At 38.7% G+C, this 22,539-nt stretch overlaps 1 protein-coding gene across 9 annotated transcripts in view; it reads right to left on the bottom strand.

Moving 5' to 3' along the window:
- ZMYM2 (zinc finger MYM-type containing 2) overlaps window positions 1–22,539 on the bottom strand; it is a 155,231-nt gene that overhangs the window by 27,590 nt on the left and 105,102 nt on the right. For 8 of the 9 annotated variants that reach the window (XM_067562833.1, XM_067562832.1, XM_067562831.1 and 5 more), the window contains 7 exons: window positions 18,625–18,797; window positions 11,659–11,824; window positions 10,243–10,277; window positions 8,381–8,510; window positions 8,127–8,242; window positions 7,351–7,519; window positions 5,257–5,364 (listed from right to left, as the gene is read on the bottom strand). In XM_067562833.1, coding sequence (XP_067418934.1) covers window positions 5,257–5,364; window positions 7,351–7,519; window positions 8,127–8,242; window positions 8,381–8,510; window positions 10,243–10,277; window positions 11,659–11,824; window positions 18,625–18,797 — 897 coding nt within the window. The remainder of the gene's footprint in view (window positions 1–5,256; window positions 5,365–7,350; window positions 7,520–8,126; window positions 8,243–8,380; window positions 8,511–10,242; window positions 10,278–11,658; window positions 11,825–18,624; window positions 18,798–22,539) is intronic. The other variant, XM_067562836.1, reaches the window with a different exon arrangement.

The following is a 22,539-nucleotide window of genomic DNA, read 5'->3' as shown; positions in this document are numbered from 1 at the left end:
AGGGTTAAAGTCATATGTTGCTGGTGATCATGGCGGTTGGTAACATCCGGGTATCAATAAAGCTGGTATTGAGATTGTGTCTTGGCTGAGGCTGGACTTCCATTCCCCACAATGGGGATAAGACTACCAAGTCCCAGAATTTGGCTGGGGATAGGTGCTGGTTCCCCTCCAATTCTGAGGAAAACAAGTAGCTCTCCTCTGGGAGTGTGGGTACCTTCTCTGGTGTTCACGGGACTAATGGTATTGGCCCCAAGGGGTACCATAGTTTCCTTGCAGGCAATACTAGATTTGGAAAGCTGGGAGGCAACATTGATGCCCAGTGGTACTGGGACTTCAAGTGGATCTTCAGTCATGAGACTGCACCTGAAGGCAGAGATACCAACCCCAGAGCCTCTGAAGTGTGTGCGGGAGGAGCAATCTGTACTGCTGCCATGTAGTGCTGCTGACTGCATTGCATGACAAGGCGGTACCCCAGTCAGGCCCAGTACTGGTGAATGTTCTGCCACACTCTGTGCTGATGAAGCCAGTATGGTGCAGACAGTGCTTGGCGAAACCTGAGGCACATCAAGGTCGCTACAGCTAGTGCTTACTTTGGTGCTCAGGGAACTTCTAGATTTTGATGTACCCTTGATATTGGACAGCCTTGTAGTTTTATGGTGCTTAGCATCCAAACCTGAGGAAGATGCTCTGTGCCTCTTCACTCTTAAGGACTTATGCTCAGTGTTCGACCAGTCCTGATGCTTTGTTGGCACCAAGATTAACTTGAAAGTTGCACTGAGATGTTTTGAAGACACCACTAGTGCAGACTTCTATGACCTCCAGTCACTTACCGGTCTGGAATATGCCCCTCACTGAGGCAGAACAGGCACTTCATGCACCCATCATTTAGAGGCATGACAGCCTGATAAAAAGGGAATTGTTTAAAGCCCTGGGACTCGTGGTCTGCCGCATAGGCCTGCCTCCGGTACTGGCTTCTTTGCAGTAGAGCAATGGTCATGGATGAACTCAGGTTCGGAAGACTAACCCTACAACTAACTCATTCAGCTAAGACGGTAAATTGCTCCGAACAAAGCTGCTCTGACTTATGACAAGGCAGTAAAAAGGAACTTAGGGTGATATGGCACTTCTGTTCTTTATATCCTGGCTGGAACACACAAGGGTGCAAAAGGGCTCACCGACATTTCTGACTAGAAAGTTCTCTACACACACACGTTAGACAAGTGATCACCAGCTATCATTTGAAGAAGGACAAGGGCTGGGTCTTAACTAAACCCTTGTTACTCAATTCAGCCCATTGCTGAATCCCTCTACCCTCCCCCTGTGAGGGAAAATGAGGGTACTAGCAAGAGGGAGCTCTGTCTGTGAAGATTTATGACCTCTTTTATTCACACAGGATAACAGAGTCCATCAGCCCCTTCTGGGTCCACTGCTCAGGTTTATCCCAGGAATTGGTCCCTAGAGCTCTTATTCACACTGGCCACAAACTACTACAATATTTATTACTCCCACCTCATATATATTTATTTTTTAAAAACATACTCTCATCCTCATTAACCTCACCATACCAACCCTCCATGATATGCTGTGGAAGGCGAAAAAACCCTAGTGGACATCTTGCCAATCTCGCTCAGAGGGAAAGAGTTTTTTCCTAACCCCAAATGGCGGTCACCCAGGTTAGACGAAAAGCAAGCCTGGAAACCCAGCTCTGACAATTACATCGCCTATGAACATATTTGGGTGGGGGGAGGGGGAGAGAATATAACTGGAGCCAAATGGCTCCCTTCTCCTCTGAATTGGCCGCCAGGTGGCTTGAAAGATGAGCTTCACTTCATACTCCCCAGTCCTAGCTCCTGTCTCCATTAAACTCCCATGTGCATTGTGGACAGGGAGAAAGGTAGGGAGGGAGATCTCTGATGCCAAAGGACAACATCACCTCCTACCAGAAGCTCAGAAGTCTTTCCCCCGACATTCTGATCAACCACACTTCTGCCCATCTAAGACAGGAAAAGGCATTTGTACAGTTTAGCAAGATTCTACTGCATTATAGTAACAAGAAATAACTAGTAATTGAACAGAGAAGTAAAGTGCCTGGGCTTGTTACTTGCTAACTGATTTCAAAGTGAAATGTGCAATTTTATCATTTCTGTTCAATGTAAGCACTTCACCTTCCATTCAAACATTTGGCAACATAGAGGATGCTTTATTTTCGTCTTCCACAATGTGAGACAGGGTATGTCCTGTGTCCCTGAAGCAGCCCTAAGAGTGTTTTCTCCAACTCCACTCTCCAGGCCAAATGGTGCAGCCACCTTCTTTTGTGTAAAACCCACTCCTATCCTTGCTCCTTCCAGGAGCCAGACTATAGCACTCTATTTGGAAAAGTTTCTTTTGAGGGATGAGGAACTCACTCATACCACCTCAGTCTGCCAAACCTGAACAACCACCTACCCAAAGGAGCAAGACAGCAAAATTTAAAGGGATGACATAAAAAATGATGGATCTAAATTATATGTTACAACTCCTTGGGAGTCACTGTGGATAGCTCTCTGAAAATATCTGTTCAATGTGCAGTGGCAGTCAAAAAAGCTAACAATGTTAAGAACCATTAGGAAAGGGATAGATAAAAAAACAGAAAATATCATCGTGCCACTATATAAAGCCATCGTATGCCCACATTTTGAATACTCTGCAGTTCTGGTTGCCCCATCTCAAAAGATATATTAGAACTGGAAAAGGTGTTTTGGACAATGAAATGATTATGGGTATGGAACAGCTTCCATTTGAAGAGAGATTAAAAAAATTAGAACTATTCAGTTTAGAAAAAAAGACAACTAAGGGGGGATATGAGGAGGTTACTTACGTGTAACTGGAGATTCTTTAAGATGTGTGGTCCTTATCTGCATTCCACTGAAGATTATGTGCATGCACCATGTGCTCAGAGCCAACGTTTTCAAAGTAGTAGTGTCCATAAGTCTGTGCATGTACTCTTGTACTGCCTCATGGTTTTGCCCGAGGACCGACTGCGCCTTCATGTCCTTCTCCACCAAAAAAATCTACCAGATCTACAGCAGAGGGGAAGGAAGGCGGGAATGGAACAGAGATATGGACCACATATCTCAAAGAACCTCCAGTTACAGGTAGGTAATCTCTCCTTTGAGTGATGGCTCCTATTGTATTCCACTGAAGGTGATTAACAAGCAGTACCTAGATAGGAAGAGGTTGCAAGGAAGATTACAGAACCATGGAATGGAGTACCACTGCATCAAACGAGGCATCGATCACAGAATCATGCACTACAGCATAATGAGAAAAAAAAGCCATAGTTGATGCTTGCAGTCTCGTGGAATGGGCCCGTATCCTGAGATCCACTTTGAGATTCTCTTGGTGGAGATAGCAGAGAGAATTCAGGGGCAGGCTATGGCAACAAATAGTCTAGGACAGTGGTTCTCAACTATGGGTACATGTATCCTAGGGGGCATGCAGAGGTCTTCCAGAGGGTACATCAACTCATCTAAATATTTGCCTAGATTTACAACAGACTACATACAAAGCACTAGCAAAGACAGTACAAACTAAAATTTCATATGATTTGTTTATACTGCTCTATATATTATATACTGAAATGTAAGTACAATATTTATATTCTAAATGAATTTTATAATTACATGGTAAAAATGAGAAAGTAAGCAATGTTTCAGTAATAGTGTGCTGTGACACTTTTGTATTTTTATGTCCAATTTTGAAAGCAAGTCGTTTTTAAATGAGGTGAAAGCTGGGGTATGCAAGACAAAATCAGCCTCCTGAAAGGAGTACAGTAATATGGAAAGGTTGAGAACTAGTGATCTAGGACTTCCGGAATGGCCTCATTCTTTGTAGGTAAAAGGCCAGTGCCCTACATACAGAGGAAATGAAGCCGCTGTTCTTCCTTCGAGGTGTACAGTTTGGGAAAGAAGATGGGCAGATATATGAGATGATTGAGTTGGAAATGTGAAACAACTTTCGGTAGAAATTTGGGATGCAAGCACAATGAGACTTTGTCCTTATGGAACATGGTGAAAGGGGAATTTGCCATCATGGCCTGCAGTTCACCAACCCCAACGAGGAAAGCAACCTTCACTGAAAGAAGAGAAAGGGAGCAGGAGGCCAGAGGTTCAAAGGGCAAGTTCATCAGTCCAGTCCAGTAGGGAACCTATCCTTCAGCAGATAAGCATATGTGGAGGTCACAACGACGCGTGTGCCAATGAACTCCAGGGACAATGTAGGGTACAAAGTCAATTTTTCACACACACTTAGGGAGGAGAGGAGTAGAGGGAACAGGGATGTCAGTTCTCGAGCTTACATTCTGGACTTGTGGAGCAGTGGTAAGTCCGAATGGGAGAACCCTGCGTTGGGAATGCTGAGGACCTAGCATGAACCTCAGGAACCGTCTGTAGTTCATGTGGATGTCAACATGGATGTAGGTGTCTTGCATATTGAGAGCTGTCTATAAAGGTTGGAAAGTGTATCATCAAGGATGAGAATCCAGCAGAAGCTCTGACTTGGACCATGTGGCAACCATGAGAAACAACTGAAGCCGTAGTCAGTCTGCCTTTATCAGCTTGGGAGAAACCATGAGCGGTACAAGGGTGCATGCATGGACTGACAGACACTACTACTTTGAAAAGCTCCTGCTTCAGGTGCATAACCATCAGTAGAATACAATAGGGAACATTGAAGATGATGATAGAAGTCTACAGATTTGTGAGTGGTGTGGAGAAAGTGAATAAGGAAATATTATGTATTCCTTTCACATAACATAAGAGCAGGATTCACCCGATTAAATTAATAGGCAGCAGATTTGAAACAAACAAGGAAGCATTTCTCAAACAATGCAGTAAACCTGTGGAGCTCATTGCCAGGGATTCACTGAAGGCCAAAGCTATAACATGGATCAAAAAAGAATTAGGTAAGTTCATGGAGGATAGGTCCATCTATGGCTACCAGTCAAATGGTCAGGGATGCAACTTCATGCTCTTGGTGTCCCTAAACTTCCAACTATCAGACGCTGGGACTGAATGACAGGGGATAAATCCCTTGAAATTACCCTCTTCTGCTCATTCCCTCTGAAACATCTGGCATTGGCTACTGTCAGTGACAGGATACTGGGCTAGATGGACAAGGATGGGTGTTCTTATGTTAACAGTACAGATGACAACCAAAAAGACTACAAAACCTGCCCATAAAGACTGTTTCAGACTGTTGAAAGAATAGCTGAAGTACCTCTTGGAAAATCAATTTCAATATCAAGGTCTGGTTCATATGGAATATCAGGCAAGCTTGTCTGCGTCTCTGTACCAGAGGTTAGCAAGTCTGTCTCAATTATTACACCTGTAATGAAATAAAAGAAAATTATATTCCCACTTAACAGTTAATTTTCATCTTGTGGCTCTGTCAAAACAGCACAGATAATGGATTCCTCCTCACTTGTTCACTGCCAGGAAGGATGATGGCCAATCACCAGCCTATATTTGCCAGTTCTGGAGCTCTCTATTAGGCTTCTAGAGTAGGATTCCTTCTCAGCTAGAAAGGTATCTGTTAGCCTACTCTGCCTTGCTTAATTACAGATATTCTTTTGTCAAATCCCAGGTTTGGAAAGCTCAGTACTGTGTAATCTAGGCTCTCTCAACCAGCCACAGAAAGCAAATTAGCTATAAAGTGGGAATATAATTTGTTTTTCTGTGGCTTGGCCTGTGATAGAACAGATTCTTGGCTTCTTTATTGCAGACCTTATCAGAACAAACAGGGAGGGAAAACAAGAGGATAAACAAGAAAAAAGGGAGGGGAGATGAAAGGAAACAGGAATCTCTGAGCTCTTCCTTAACTTCTGTCAAAGGCAGAGCTTCTGTAAGCAGCTCTGGTCCAAGCTCTCTACCGTGAAAGGGCTCTGTCTGCACACATTTGTATGTTCTACCAATAATATCTAGTGAAAGAGCAAAGGGAACTTGAGGTGGCAACCTTGCAAAGCTCGTCCAGTAACACATTCAACTCTCCAGCTGAGATGGCCATCCTGGCTCTGGTTTTGTGAGCACTAAGTTTCAGTGGACAGGGAAGTTCTGCAGCCTTGTAAGCTTCCCTGCATCCCAGACATAAACCATTTGTCCATAATGTATCTGGATACTTGGAGGAAACAGAAGAAACAGCCTGGGAAAAAGATTCTGGAGACCTCTCAAAAGGTTACTGTCTGAAGGAGAAGTAAAAGCCTTCTGATAAAATTTAGAAGCCACACAAACATTTCATGGTAAGTGGGGAGGAAAAAAAAGCATGCATGGCAGGAAAGTTTGCAGAAATTCATCTCCTTGTGAAAGTCTTGAAAGATCTCAGTCTGAGGATGCCTCAGGAAGAGTTTCTCTCCCACTTCAGGTGTGCTGACAGGGGAGCGGGGGAAGAGAGGAGAAAGGGTAAGGGAAAAGGGTGGGAAAGCAGTTTCACTGTGTCAACCCCAGAAATTGCATCAACACCTTCCCTGTTATGCTTCAGGAAGAGACTCTGCTCTTGTAGGTTTTCATAGATTCTAAGGCCTGAATGGACCATTATGATCATCTAGTCTAACACCTGGTATAGTATAAGCAATAGAACTTCCCCCAAATAATTCCTAGAGCATATGTTTTAGAAAAACATGCAATCTTGATTTAAAAATTGCTAGTGATGGAGAATTCAGCACAACCCGTGGTAAATTGTTCCCATGGTTAATTACTGTCACCGTTAAAAATGTATACCTTAAAATGAGTCTTTAGGCAACCTGAGAGGCTGATTTTGTTGGTCACAATTCCAGAAATTATTTCAGCTACTGCCTTCTCCACTGCAGTAGTGGATGTTTCCCTCAGCTAATAAATAAATAACTTAAGGTGCCTACAGGAAAGTGCTACCGCAAAAGGAACAATTAATTTGTTCTTTCTTTAGCCTTCTAAGATCGACAGATAAATGGTGGCTGGACTCGGCTGCAGAAGTCACCTTCCTGCATTTGTCATTTTTTAAGTAAAGCAGCAGTCAAACTAGAGACGTAAAGGAAGGACCCTTACAAACTGAGGAAGTCCTGGGTGACAATTTGTCATCCTCCTGGCTCTTGGAGCAAGTGAGGAGGAGGATTCCAGAATCTAGGCTGCCAACCAAGCCACAGTACAGGTTTCTAAAAATTCATCTAAAATATGATGAAATATTCTAGAAACTTGTGTAAACAGGTAAAGTTGCCAATTAAATTTAGAATTCATAAATAGCAATTTTGCATTTAATTATTTTAATACAAAAATACTGTATAGATACATGCACACAGAGGTAAAAACCCCTGGATTAAAAGGCCACAGCAATAAAACATACTGTTCAGATCTGTAGTCTCTGTTTTTCCATTTTCAGGCATCATCTCTGCTATAGTCAGTAGCTCAGCCTCCAAAGGATTTGAAGGAACTTTACCCCTCAGCTCTTCTATTGCTGCAAGGATTTTCTCATTGCTATCCAGAGTAGTGGGCAGAAAAACTGGAACTGGCACCTAAGCAGACAGAAATGAATAACTTTAAAAAAAGCATTGTTAACAAAGGATTACCAATTATGAAGAATTAAATGCAGAATCTTTACATCTATCTTTTAAAAGAATCAATAGTCCAAGGCTTTAGGAAACGTAGCCCTCATTAGGGTCTAGCTAAAAATCCCTGACAGTTGAAAAACCATAAATACAGATGTTCAGAGTGAAAAAAATAGGGACCAGAGAAATGCCACAAGAAGCACTGCAACCCTGTCATTCCCTCTTTGCTTCTACTCCCTCCTGCAAGTCTCACTTTGCCATCCCTCACGCAATCTTTCACTTCCCCATCTTCTCATATTAGGCCCTGCAGATGGCCCATATGCATCTAGGAGTGCGATGCACCAGTCAAAACTGTTGCTGGAATAGAACACCAATGTCAGAGCTTGCACATATGCAAGCAAGCAGGTTGCCTACTGAAGAGTGGTGAAGAAGTTGAATTGTCACTGGCAAAGTACTGTTCTACCTCAAAAAAAGGGCTGCAGCACCTAATGACTAAGGTGCAAAATTAATAATTAAAATTATTCTCTTCGCTATAGTTGAATGAAATTCAGCTTAAAAACAAGGCAAGACTCACTGGAACAGGAACCATTGTGGGAACAGGAACATTTTGACTGTACATGTGCATAGGCAGTGGAACATAAACAGGTACAGGAACAGGCACTGGGACATATTCTTTCTTCCAATCATCTTCTATAAAAACAAGCCAAAATACTGTTAAGCACTTAAGTGTCTTACAATAATAGCTTAGAAAATTCCAAGCCAATATAATTCAAATACATGAAAGCTGAAATGAAGGAACTGGTATTTCTACTAATATTCACTAGTTACCTGTCTGACAACATTTTGTCTGCATGTGTGGTTTACAGTATGTGGCCTTTGTCATTGTCAAAGGCTTGCAAAGAATTGCCTTGTTCTTCATCTCTTTGTTAGGTGTTGGAGAAGGGGGTGGTGCTGAACCCTACAGAAAAGCAAACAATTGCATCATTATTGATTTGTTACAGCTTTTGATTTCAGATACCAGTTAATATTTGTATTCTAAACATATACACGTTCTAGAAAAGAAAGCAAAACAGCAGCATTGTTGAGTCATCTTTAGTTAAAAGTTGTTCTGTATTTCCAAATGAGGTCCATCTGATAGGAGCGTAAAACATCTGTATTTAATTTGCTCTGGACTAATACTTTCAGAATAACTGCCTATTCTAGATTTATTTATTAAATTTTAGTTTAAGCTATGACATTGACTTCACTGTTTTTATAAAGAAATTGACTTCTTTCAAAAGCACTAGCTTTAAACTACATCAAACTATCATTAAAAATAACACAACTGAAAGGTTCTAAGCTCCTACTGATGATTTTTTATAATCCTAAAAAATGTGTGTGATTTGGGCTCTAGAGTAGTAATCCAACTCTATTTCTAGAAATGCACTAAAAGTGATGATCCATAAATCAAGGTGGTTTTGCATGACAGAACACTATATAGGTTTGAACTGCTATTTCAAATAAACTCACTGATGTACAGAGTTCTTTTCAAAACATATTTTCACCTGTATGTGGCAGTGTGAAATAAAATCAAAAGAGGAAATACTTAGGACTTACAAAAGGATTTTATAAAATACTAAAAAAAAATTTAAAAGATTATAATTAGTTGGCAATGTACTTCCTAAAAAGTAAAGGTTAAATCATGAAGGCTTTTAGTTGCTTTTTATTTTAAAAACTGCGGACTGAATTAGTGAGTCTAGAAGCAGTTTTCTATGTATGTGCTCAGAAGTTTTAATCAAGATGGCTTATATGTTTGACATCCCCAATTACTACAACAATCCCAAAAAGGTTAACATATACACATTTATATATTCGCATATATAATAAAGTATCTTAATTTATATTTAGTTTAACATTTAGCTCTTTGCAAGCCTAAATATATTTTTCTAACACAGTAAGGAATCTGAAGGAGCCAATCTAGTCTGCTTGGAAAATAAGCATGTTGAAGGTCTCAACAAGAGAAAAAACAAATTACTGTAAAATTAAAACAAGGTAATCTGGAGGAAGAAGCCATTATTAAAATCACTTTTTGTGACAACTTGATACAACCTAGTAAAATTCAAAGTTGAGGTTACGTTATGCTCGATTCATGCTGTGCCTTGCTCTCCGCTACACAGGCAACAGTTACACTCAGTTATTCCTGCATACAGTCTCAGTGAAGTCAATGGGACTCTGTACAGCAGTGACAGTACTTCTGACAATAGCTATTTGCATAATCAGAGGCCTTAATTTGGGATTTTCTGTCTTTCTAAAATGGGTCACAACCTTATATTGCTAATTATTCGGTGGGTTTTTTTTCTTATACATTTATTACATACATCTATTCATTAGGAACACAAAACATACAAAAAACATTTTCTTGTGAATTTTCTTTAAAGGAATACTTTCCCATAATTCAGAAATAAAATACACAGCGATTTGTTTGTTTTAGGGGAAGAGATTTAAAAAGACATATGAATACAATTTTTTTTATAACTAAAAATGGCCAATTTAGTTTCACTGATCATGATGACAAAAAAAAGAAAGCCCCCCACAAAGTTGGATTAATGTTTTCTATTTAAATTATTTAAATATGTTACTTATTTTGTTAGTGTTTCTTTAAGAGTTCCAGATGCCATTTTAATATATCCAATTATATTTTATATACTTACTGTCATTTTTATTCGGGAAGTTTGACAACCCTGATCTAAAATGTAAAGAGATTCAAAATTAACAGTGTTTATTTTTTCAGTATATAAAAACTACATAAAATTAACTTTCAATAACAAAAATTAAGACTGTTACTATAATCATGGTAGCACCATAACAGCAGTGCTGATTGCTGCTCTATCATAGTATTAACCAGATAAGCACAGCCAATTGTCTGTGACATTTGTGCTCAGTCTATGCCCAGTCTAAACACAGAAATTGCACCCCTTTAATGAAACTGGTTTCTTAATCCACTGAGTTAAATCAATGTAATAATACCTATGTGTGAACACTCCATCTGGTTTAAGACTGCTATATATCAATTTATTTTAAATTAAGTTAAATTAATAATGACCACTTGGATTTAAAAGTGTCCACACGAAGATGACACACCAATTGAAATTAATTGATTTAAAAATTAATTTAATTAAATTGGTGTAATTTTTGTGCACAGACAAACCCCATGTATCATTATGATCCCCACATGCACATGAGCTTCCTGATCCTTCAAAGGATCAGCTGCTACCTTGTATTAGAGCAAGAGAGCATTCCATAATTTAAAAAAATGTTGAAAGTTTAGTTGCCACTTGGGACAAAAATGTTTTTGCCTCTAATCCCTGATCTCACCCCCAGACACTCAGAAAGGAAAAGACCCCAGAGTACAGGCAAAGAAACTGGGAGTGAGGGAAGGAGAGAGGGTTCCCTGCCCCCATGTACCATAATAAATGCAAAATTACACTGAAGCTGTAGAGACGCTAAAATGAGTATAAGTGTGTTCTACTATCCCCTCTCCTCTTGAGATTACGGTGGTTTCTTTAACCAGTGTTCGGCCTCAGATCTGAACTTTAATCTGCGACTCTTTTAGTACAAGTAAGTTTTCTATATGAACAAAAGTACAGTAAAGGGCAGTTATTTAGCATGACCCACTAGGCACTAGTCACTTTTCTTCTTTAACATTGAACAGAAATTGTGTGTTTAATTCTACCCTTGATATTTACTGAATACTTATCCATAGAAACAGAATATTGATTGGCAAATTACATAATTTTTCACTCTCAAAACTGGCAATAAAATGAAAAGCTAACAATAAAAATCCTATACAAGTGGCACAATGAACAAAATTTCTAACAGTAAAACAAATGTTTGGACAGTGTTTAGCACAATGGGGCTGTTGCCTCTAGGATTTATCATAGGAAAAATACATACATTTCATCAATTTCTCATCTCATTTAACAGAAATCTCTCTTGTAAATACAAGTTCATATTGCTTGTAGATGTCATCTGAGTGAAAAACTGATCCACAACTGAAATTTGTAAAAAAATGTTTTCTTCCAGAATAATTAATGTATAGTTCCTACAATTTATGAAACACCACATACCATAATGCAAATTTTCAGGTCCTTTTTGTGTTGCCATATTAGGTTCATTTTGTTGACAGTAGAAACGCAGTAAGCAGTGCTGATCACAGAAATGTTTCATTTCTCCACGCCACTGCACTTTCTCTTTGAGAGTTCCTTGAGACTTACAACAGTCACATCTTGCAGCCTTAACATAAAGGGAAATTTTGACATATTTTAAAGAAAGAAACCACAGAAGAACTAAACATTTCACATTTTAAAAGGATGCTTAATGATGAGGCTATTTTTCATTGATTCTAGAGTACTTTTAAACAGCTGTCTAATTTTCAATTAAGACAACCACTTTGCCACTTCCACAATATTTGTGTTACCTTCTGACCTGTGCGTATAGATGCATTAGACATTTGGTTTTCAACTATATAAAACTGAAAAAAGGATCAACAGGCTTCCTTTTGTTTACATGCTTTAAAGTCCATAAAACTAGCTCATCTCTGCACGTTCAACAAGATATCTATATGCCATGGGAACCATTTTTAACTAGGTCCACTGAAACATTCTGCAAAACAAGAGAGGACAGAAATTGAGACCTCCTTAAAGATTCTTCCAACTCACAATAAAATGGTAATTAAGCAATAATATTGTTGTACTAGGTACAGTATATTTAAATTATACTGTAAGCTGCTTGGTGCAAGGACCTTGTGTCTTTTTCTACTTTGTGCCATAGCAGTAGTAGTAAAATTGTTATAAATAATAAATATCAATATGATTGTTTAATTTTTCAAAGTTTCTCCAATTTAAGAGCAACAGAAATATACATTTTGTAAATCTAAGAGGAAGCTCAAGCTGCCATTTCAATGTTTCTGGTCAGGAACCCAAGGATTTGCACATAATTGAAGCTCCTAAATGGAATCTTGTAAGTCTACACACTTGGCTTTGCATTACATTAATATGTCTACACCAGGTGGCTTAACAACTTTACTTGGGCTTCTATGCTAACCAAAGATTGACTTCAATGGACACTTTATTTAATAGGAAGGAAACCTAAGTTATAATCTGAACATTGATGGTGCCAGTTGCAGTCCCTCATATCCACAATGCTCGTTACATCTGTTGACACTTGCATGCCAAAAGATACCAAAAATGGGTTTGGGGGAGGGAGAGAACTACAAGTTTTATGGGTATTCGGGAATATTTGAGATAGCCTGGAATATCTATTTAAAGTAGTACATTGTACAACAGGTATGGTCATTTGTAGAATCAGAGTTGGAAGGGACCTCAGGAGGTCATCTAGTCCAACCCCCTGCTCAGAGCAGGACTAACCTCAGCTAAATAATTCCAGCAAGGGTTTTGTCAAGCCTCAGCTTAAAAACCTCTAAAGATGGAGATTCCACCACCTCCCTAGGTAACCCATTCCAGTGCTTCACTACCCTCCTAGTGAAAAACTTTTTCCTAATGTCCAACCTAGACCTCCCCCCCTGCAATTTGAGACCGTTGCTCCTTGTTCTGCCATCTGCCACCACTGAGAACAGCCTAGCTCCATCATCCCTGGAACCCCCTTTCACGTAGTTAAAGGCTGCTATCAAATCCCCCCTCATTCTTCTCTTCTGTAGCCTAGTTCTTTCAGCCTCTCCTCATAAGTTTTGTGCTCCAGCCCCCTAATCATTTTTGTTGCCCTCCGCTGGACTCTCTCCAACTTCTCCACATCCTTTTTGTAGTGGGGGGCCCAAACCTGAACACAATACTCCAAATGCAGCCTCACCAATGCCGAATAGAGGGGAATGATCACTTCCCGCGATCTGCTGGCAATGCTCCTACTAATGCAGCCCAATATGCTATTAGCCTTCTTGGCAACCAGGGCACACTGCTGACTCATATCCAGCTTCTTATCCACTGTTACCCCCAGGTCCTTTTCTGCAGAACTGCTGCCTAGCTCGTCGGTCCCCAGTCTGTAGCTGTGCATGGGATTCTTCCGTCCTAAGTGCAGGACTCTGCACTTGTCCTTGTTGAACCTCATCAGATTTATTTTGGCCCAATCCTCCAGTTTGTTTAGGTCCTTCTGTATTCTATCCCTACCTTCCAGGGTATCTACCACTCCCCCTAGTTTAGTGTCATCTGCAAACTTGCTGAGGGTGCAATCTACCCCATCCTCCAGATCATTGATGAAGATGTTGAACAAAACCGGCCCCAGGACCAACCCCTGGAGCACTCTGCTTGTGACCAGCTGCCAGCTAGACATGGAGCCATTGATTACTACTCGTTGAGCCCTATGCTCTAGTCAAGAGACATGTAGCATTGCAGTTATATGCTGAGGAATTAATATTTGCACCATCAGTGTTCACAGGGTAACTAGAGAATGAATACAAAAAAGACTAATTGGTGTGCAGTATTTAGTCTTGCCTGCTTGAACTAATGGCTTGATGGTGACCTGTGAAAATTTCTGTGGAATATAAGATTTGAAACACAATTTTGAAATATTAAGGTACCTATATGTGAACTTTGGAGTTGAATTTTAGGCACCTATTCTTGAAAATACTTGCATTAAAAGTGTTTCTAACCTTCTGGATGTGACTCAATGTAAGCACTCTCTTCCAGTATCAACAGAAAGATCAAAACATTAGTTCTGAGAGTTGCAAACTGCCCCATTTCTCTTCAATGGGTGTTAATATTTGCATTCAGAGGCTTAAGAACTACACTTACTTCGCAGCTGACCAGTTTAGTAAAAACATCCATCTACTTTGGACTTATAGATGGAGCTTGATGATAGCAGCACACCTTTCTTTCCCCCATCTGACCCCTCTCCTTGCAAATGAAAGGAACCAGATCTTGAAAAATACAGTGTTTTTTCTGCTGATAATTTCATTTCTCCCTCTTTGCTCTACTCCCCCTCAGTGAAATTTCTGATATAGTGGACCATTCTCTCCGCTGGGACTACCCCATATTTACTTTATGCAGAGACGTTTGTTTCTGCTTCTACCTATCAAACCATACTGTCTCTGGCAGTAGCTCCAGCTTTGTCCCAAGATGCCTTTCTCCATAGTGTTCCTCATGGTTCCATTTTCATCTCTGATTTTCTAACTTCTCTTATCTTTACACTTCAGCTACCACTTTCACACTGATAACTTAGCCCCACATAGCTTTCTACACCTTTAATAACTCCTCCCTATAAACAACCTCTCTCCTTTTCCTTGAACCAAATAAATTTGCACCTTTTCCTCAAACAATTCCATCTCCTATCCCTTCCCTTTCCCTTCCTTCCATCTGCTTCTATCCAGAACATTAGCATCTTTGATCCTGAATTTCCAGAACTATTTGCAAATCTGCCTATCATCACTTTCCCAACATTGTCTATGCCTCAGCCATATGCTCCTTGGACTTGTTCCAAATTGCTTGAGGGAGCTTTTGTCTCTGCTTCCCTCCCTGTTCATGCTACATTGGCTTCCTCTCCTCTGACCCTTCATAAGTCTTGCCACTGTTGATGCAACTTCCATCTTCTACATCTTGCCTTCTGGAATAGTTTACCTAGGCCTTTGCCCCTGTAACTCTCAACTTCCTTTCAAGTCTCAGTTGAACATGTATCTTTTATCCCTTAGCTATGATTCAATTTTCAAATGTATTTTTCTACCTACTTTTATTTAACTCTTTAACCTGTATTCAACTCTAAAACATTTTATAATATTGTTTGTATGAAAGACCACATACAAAATAAGGTTATGCATGGTATACTCAGCCATCATTTGAAAAAATTCCTCTCAATACCTTTACTGTTATCACTACACATGGTTAGCCCGATCATTAACTCACTGAAAGTTTGGGTTGCCCTCTAAGAGGGCACAAGAGAGGTGCAATTTCCTTTTCAACAATGGTTCAGAAGCTGTAGTCAAAGAAAAGCCATTTTTATTCCTAACTCAGAACTGAAGAAAACCCTTTAAGTTATCATCCTCAGTTTTTTCAACCTGTGCTCTTTTACAGTAAAAATCTAATTACTTTATTGGAACTGTGGCTAAGTGTCATAAATCAACTAAGTAAAATTATCTTTTATACTTTTCATTTACAGAGCTATTCCTTAGAATAGACACAATCAGACTGGGTCTGAATAGGGACTTGGAATGGTTCTCTCATTACAAGAAGTAATTGTCACTGTTCACACATTCTCACCTTCTAATCAACGGTTGTGAATAGGCCTCATCTACCCTAACTGAATTGACTTGTTAGCACTTGCCCTCCCCATTGTTATGTTTCTCACCCTTGGATGTATATATATACCCCCTATCTGTGGTTTCCACTTCATGCATCTGATGAAGTGGGTTGCAGCCCATGAAAGCTTATGCCCGCAGAAATTTGTTAAGTCTTTAAGGTGCTACAGGACTCTCATTGTTTTTATTCTTTAGAATGATAACCAAACCACTGCTTTTGTATCAAAAGATGTAATTACATTGATACATTAGCATACGGATTCAATAGTTTAGAGATCTGGCCTCAGGCTACAGAACCTTTCACTTTCAGATCACCTTTTTCTTAATGGATAGGTATCCATATTGCAAATACTACCACTATATTTGGCACTGACAAGCTTGTAGGTCTCTCAGCAGAGGATGACGAGGGCTGAATTACTCTTACTCTTTGACCCGCCATATCTGGGTTGAGGCATGATAGAGTAGGACAGGGTGGGGACCTTTACCTAGTGCTGCCTTTGCCATACTTGCTATCTGAAGAGAGGATTTCAACCTCCAGAGTTGCTATTCTGGGACCTCTAATGAGCATTAATTTCAAGTAAAAATTAAGAGGCACCTACCTCCTAATTACAATACACATTAATTTTTTCCAATTTAAAAAAACAGACAACAAAGAAAATGGAAATAAACACTTGTTTAATGAATATAATGCTGGTATTAAACATTTATTTTACTAACTAAATATATTTAAATTTATTGAAACTCCAGTATAAAATTGGACATTGCATAAGTGAGACTAATAGCTCAAATGTAAATAAATGTTCTTTTAAAAAAAACAAACAGCAAATGAAGTACAAATCTGGGAGGGTCAACATCTGTCCATTCTTTCTTCCTACATTTTAAAATTATCTTTACCTATCTGTAGTTGGGGAAGGATATTAACTAATACTTAAAATTAATACAATGTAACTCTAGATTGCAAAAAACAAAAGAGATACATGGAGTGGCCTTTTATCTATATAAGCAGCTGGCAAACGTAGGCAGAGACACACTTTCAGCAAGATGCACAAATTTCCAAAAACCTTTGAATGTATGCATTTCTCTCCCAGTGGAAAAAAAAAAACTTTATAACCATAACTGAATTAGGAAAAGGCACTAAGTATCACTGAAAAATAATGCAACTGCAACAACTAACAATTCAACAATATCACATAACACTAGTTTTCACTCAGAAGTGTAAGATCCCAAAACAAAAATATCTGACAAATTTTAAGACCAACAATACTATCAAAAGCATCTAATTACCAATAAGGCTGCTTAAATTATGCTGCCTTTGCCACGATACCACAGTAACTACAGCAATTCTTTTAAGCAGACTTATTGGCCCATCTGAGATATGTCCTTACCACACAGAAGTGCATCTGAATTAATAGTTTAAATAATTCCCAAACCCAAATCAGAATCCCATCTCCATGGAGGTTTGGATATTTTAAGCGAGTTAGGTGAATGCTCCATAAGGTGTATTCGTTGCTGGCATGTCTAACCAAGAGACTGGTACAAATATAATCGGGCTGCAGTAGATTTTCATATCAGTAGGCACTTCTTATATGGGATAAATTACAATCTCTTACTCTAAGTTTAAAAAAACATTAACTCGATTAATATAATGTATGAAATAACATCTGTACTAAATTTTTTTAAATCCGCAGCCAGTTTTTAGCCTCAACCTTTTACATGAGACAATGTAGGAAAAAACACAACATTGTAGTCTGCAGTGGTATTCTTTCAGAGATTCCTAACTGGACCCTAAATACATTATTCTAAACAAAGACTGTTTGGCTGAAAAACCTCTGGAACCTGCCATTCAAAAATGTCAAATACTTTTCAGATTTGGTTAGTTTTGGCAGGCTTATCTTGAATAACTGAACTGTACCTGGACCTCTAATATTCATGCTTTTTATTGCCTGACTTCCAGGCTGCATACACAATTTTGGAAAGATGATGAATTTTGTACTCTTGTTTTTTGCATTTCCATCCACAAGTGTAGCTCATTTTAGTTTATCATAGTAGTTTTCCAGTTCCTAGTTTTCCTGTTCACAATAGAGATCAAATATTTTATCCATGGTACCAATGGCAGGTTAAACCCAGTCCAATTTCACTTTAACTTCTTTCCCAATAGCTCTTAAGGCATAATCCTGGCTGGTTATACTTGACAAAGTAGTTAAACATTCAGGGAATTAAAAAAAGAAGGCACCATATTTGCTTTAGACTTTTACAAGAAATCCATTTGGTCTCAATTTTTCCCTTTGGCATCCTTTCCACTGGGAAATACTGAGTAATTAAAACCTCTGAAGTTCACAAACTGGGGAGAATGGGAAAGACAAAAACAGGAACAAAAAGAAAACTCCCCTAACCTAATCTATCATCAATCTATTTGAGGTATCAGTCAGTTACTATTAATGTGTTTTTTTCAGCATTTTGAATAGAAATACTTGCCAATCAAAAAATAATTTATATCAATTGAGGATGAAGCAGCTTATTTTGCAACTGTAAAGTAACAAACATATTGCAATTCTTTGTTTGTTTAGTAAACCAGTTGACAAGGGTAACCTGGGTTACAGAAAGGCAGAAGTGCTGCTCTGAGTTATGAGACAATTGAAATGATGGAAAGAACATTTGATTATGATATTGCAAATGCTGTGCTGAAGGAAGCCATATTTGCTACACATAGTCCTTGAACATATCCTCAAGTGCAATTTTTTTTTTTTTTTTTTTTTTACTTTGGAGCTCTTGTCAAAAATTCTGAGTTACTTGCCTTGAAGTACCAGTCCTGAAATTTTTTACAGCACTCTTCACTGCAGAAATCTCTTATTACACCCTCAAGTTCCTTAGTTGCTCCCTTTTTACAGAGCTGTGAGCAGTAATTACAAGTAACACATCTCAATCCTAACCGTCTTGCAAAATCTTGTTTATATAGCAGCTTGCATCCTGAAAAAAAAAATGTTAAAACAACACTTAGTCTTTTTACAGAAAAACCTTTTCAGAATCAGTTAAAAGTTACAAGATACAGTAAAATTAAAACTGAAATAGCAGTAATAGCACAGAAGTTGGTGCTTCAAACAAATTCAAATTACACTGTACACTATTATCTAAACTATCAAAACTTACTTGAATTTATCCCCTACACAACTAAGATTACATATAATGTCTTGTATTCTTATCTCACAATATGGAACACTGTGGCTGCTTAACAGCATTTAAAAACAAAAATAACACAAGTGGCCATGGAGTTATATTTAGTTTTTGCCTTTTACATAAGTCTCTACAAAAATCCTTGACTATGGGTATGTCTACACTATGATAAAAGATTCACAAGCAGGGCTATAGCTGGCCCAGGTCAGCTGGTTCAGGCTTGTGGAGCTCAGGCTACAGGACTATAAAATTGCAGTGTAGATGTTAAGGGCTCAGCCTGCAGCCCAGGCTCTGATACCCCATGAGAGGAGAGGATCTCAGAGCCCAAGTTCCAACCCAAGTCTGAACGTCTACATTGCAATTCTATAGCCCTGCAGCCCAAACTCCACAAACCCGAGTCAACTGACCCAGGCGCTGAGACTCAGTGCTGCAGATTAATCACCACTGTGTAGACGTACTCTCAGAGTTACGGTTACTGAAGTTAGCATAATGAAAACAATAAAAAGCAAAGCGTAGGCTAAGACAATAGTCAGACCTTGTACAATATACTGATCTTCAAGCATAAGTTCACTACCATCACTACACTCACCCACATTAACACTCCAATACTCTGTGAAACCCATTCATTTTCAGTTCAACAATACCGTCATTTAACACAGAACCAAGAACTGAAAATCACATTGCAATACATAACCTGAATTCAAAACTGACAATTGGTTACTTTGTCATGTAACTATGAGTATACACATGAAACTGTATGAATACATGAATTTTAACAAAATTTTTATATAGTTTTGTTTATTATTGTATAGTAGTTTAGATTTTTTTAGAACTAATAATGTAGCCACAGCTCCAAGTACTCTTAACAGAATGCTGGACCTGGATTTTTCAGTCATCTAGTGCAGGAGACCAGAAAATTCTGTCTTCATTTCAATTTAAAGGAGGCTTTTAGATCATTAAATAGGAAAAAGATTAAGACAACAGCCATTATGTTGTTTATTTTTATATTAAATTCTACCTTTTAGTTTTCAATATGGCACAGATTTCTGTCCCGACAAGGAATAAATGCATCATAAAAATGGTCATGGAAAGTTCAAGGTTTTGGCAGTTGAGTAGGGGACATGTGGGCTTTTGACACCTAGGGAACCAAAGTTGGCAGTTTGGGATTGCTGGATAAATGCATTAGCTGGATATAAGTGCTAAAATGATGAACACTGAAATAGTTAACATTAACAATCCATTAAAATGAATGAAAATTCAATCTATCACACCATTCAGGCAATCTGTAGACTCAGGAAAACAACAGTGCATTGTTCCACAGCCCGTTCACATTTTTCAGGTTATCATCAATAAGAATGAAAGCACTGTTCTGTGGCAAAAATTAACCAAGAGATGGAGCCAATGGCTGCAGAACACATTTTTTACCTATTTTTTCATCAGTTGATCTCAAAGCACTTTACAAGGAGCTCAGTATCACTAATCCCATTTTACTTAAGGGGAAAATGAGGTGCTACGGTAAAGTGATTTGCCCAAGATCACACAGCAGGTCAGTGGCAATGCTGGCAACTTGTGGAACACAAGTATCCTAGTCCATTAGGCCATACTGCCTCAGAACTTTGTACTTGTGGTAAATCAACAAAGTATGCGTATGTAATAAAACTTGTTCTCTCTGTTTGGTGCATTGCATGTGGAAATGCTATTATAACTTATTTAATTATTAAACAATATTACATTGGACTACTGAGTTAAGGTTGTGCATTGTGGTGTGACTTGGTGACATTGGATCACATGGTTCCCTCGGATTCTTGATTCTGAAGTAATTAGGAAGTACATAGAGGCTCTACAATGACATTTTTACAGTGTTTAAGGAGTATAACCACATTTTATGGCACTTCCACCAATTTTGATATAATGATGAATGGCAATGTCTTTTATTTAAAGAGTCTTTAAAGGTATGTCTGCACTGCAATAAAAGACTCATGGTTGGCCCAAGTCAATGGACGTGGGCTCGAAGGGCTCAGGCTGAACGGCTATGAAACTGCAGTGTAGACTGGACTCTGAGAACCCACAACAGAGGAGGGTCCCAGAGCCTGGGCACCAGCCCAATCCCAGATGTCTACACTGCAATTTTATAGCCCGGGAGTCCGAGCCCTGTGAGCCCAAGTCAGCTGACCCGGGCCAGTCACATCTGTGCTGTTGGTCTTTTAGCACAGTACCTTAAGACACTCAAATCCACAATAATGTTTCTACCCAAGATAAACTGAATTATTTTTGAGATACTAGGATTTCATTAAACAGAATCAAATGCTTTACTAAAATTAAAATATGTTGTATATATTGAATGACAAATACAATACAGATGCATAACCGCTTTTTTATTTATTTTTAACTAAAAAAGCAATCAAGTTAATCTGATGGATTATAGAAATCGTAGGAGTCTAGGGACATGGGTAAACAGCAATAGAAAGATTTAGTTTATAATAGCACATGAAATATGCTGGTGGTGTGATTTTTAAAGTACTGAGCACAAATAAAATTTCACTGAAGTCAATGGGAACTGGAGGTGCAAAGTCATCCTGGGGGGGGAGGGGAAATCAAATAATCAGGGTATTCTAATACCTGGCAAAAATATAAAACAAAAAGCTTGCTTAGAAAACCATTACACAACGAAGAATTTGGGGCCCTGCTGACAAATAAATTAGACAATCGTAAGGTGATGCTGCTGCTAAAAATATGAAATACAGGGGATATTATTAAAAATACTGGAGGTAGTAATTTGCTTACTACTCAAACTTGTTGAAGATATGTTTGTGATAAAAGGATTAGAGTGCAGGACCTATAGAAGAGATTCTGGAAATATAATATGCATAATTTAAAGACAATGCAACAAAAATTATAAATACTTGAGTTATTAAATAAATACTTCCTCTTCCTTAAAAAAGGGACATGTCACTGTTAACCAGTTTGGTTTAGAAAATATACTCCTCAAAAGATGATAAATCCAATGCAATATCCATGAAGATGTCAGTGTGTATATTCATAATTTATTAATCAAATGTTCAGTCATGGAAAGCTTATTTCCTGATCATTTCTTTTCTGTTACCAGCATCTCACACAAATCTGTGACCTCTGGGGCTTTTCCTCTCCTCTCTGCAATTCCAGAGGCGGTTCAACATTGCAGCATAGCCTGTGCTGGTGACATCCCCTTCTCCAGCTTCCTGCCAAAAGAGTAATTCCAAAGCTGTGCAGAAACTATTGTTGTTACCAGTCATATTATATCAATGCCAGCTAGTACCTATGTGCAGTAGGCTAACTGGCCCACAAACTGTAGACATAAATAAATATTGTCCCTTGACTACTGAAGTCACACCAGGGAGGGCAGAAATGTGGGAGATGCTGCTATCACAAAGGAATTTACCAGATAAGGAATTTTCCATTCTGCAGCTCAACATCTCCCACAATTATGTGACACACGGGAAGTAGCAAGCAGTGAACATTAAGTAAGAAGGAATAAAGAAATAAGACTGAAGTAGACAAA

The sequence above is a fragment of the Emydura macquarii genome, unplaced genomic scaffold (assembly GCF_026122565.2).
Source record: "Emydura macquarii macquarii isolate MOO-44397 ecotype Brisbane River unplaced genomic scaffold, CSIRO-AGI_Emac_v2 contig_2473, whole genome shotgun sequence".
In the NCBI taxonomy this organism is placed as follows: Eukaryota; Metazoa; Chordata; order Testudines; family Chelidae; genus Emydura; species Emydura macquarii.
Note: the sequence above shows the minus strand (reverse complement) of the source record. Positions and strands in the feature narration are given on the sequence as shown.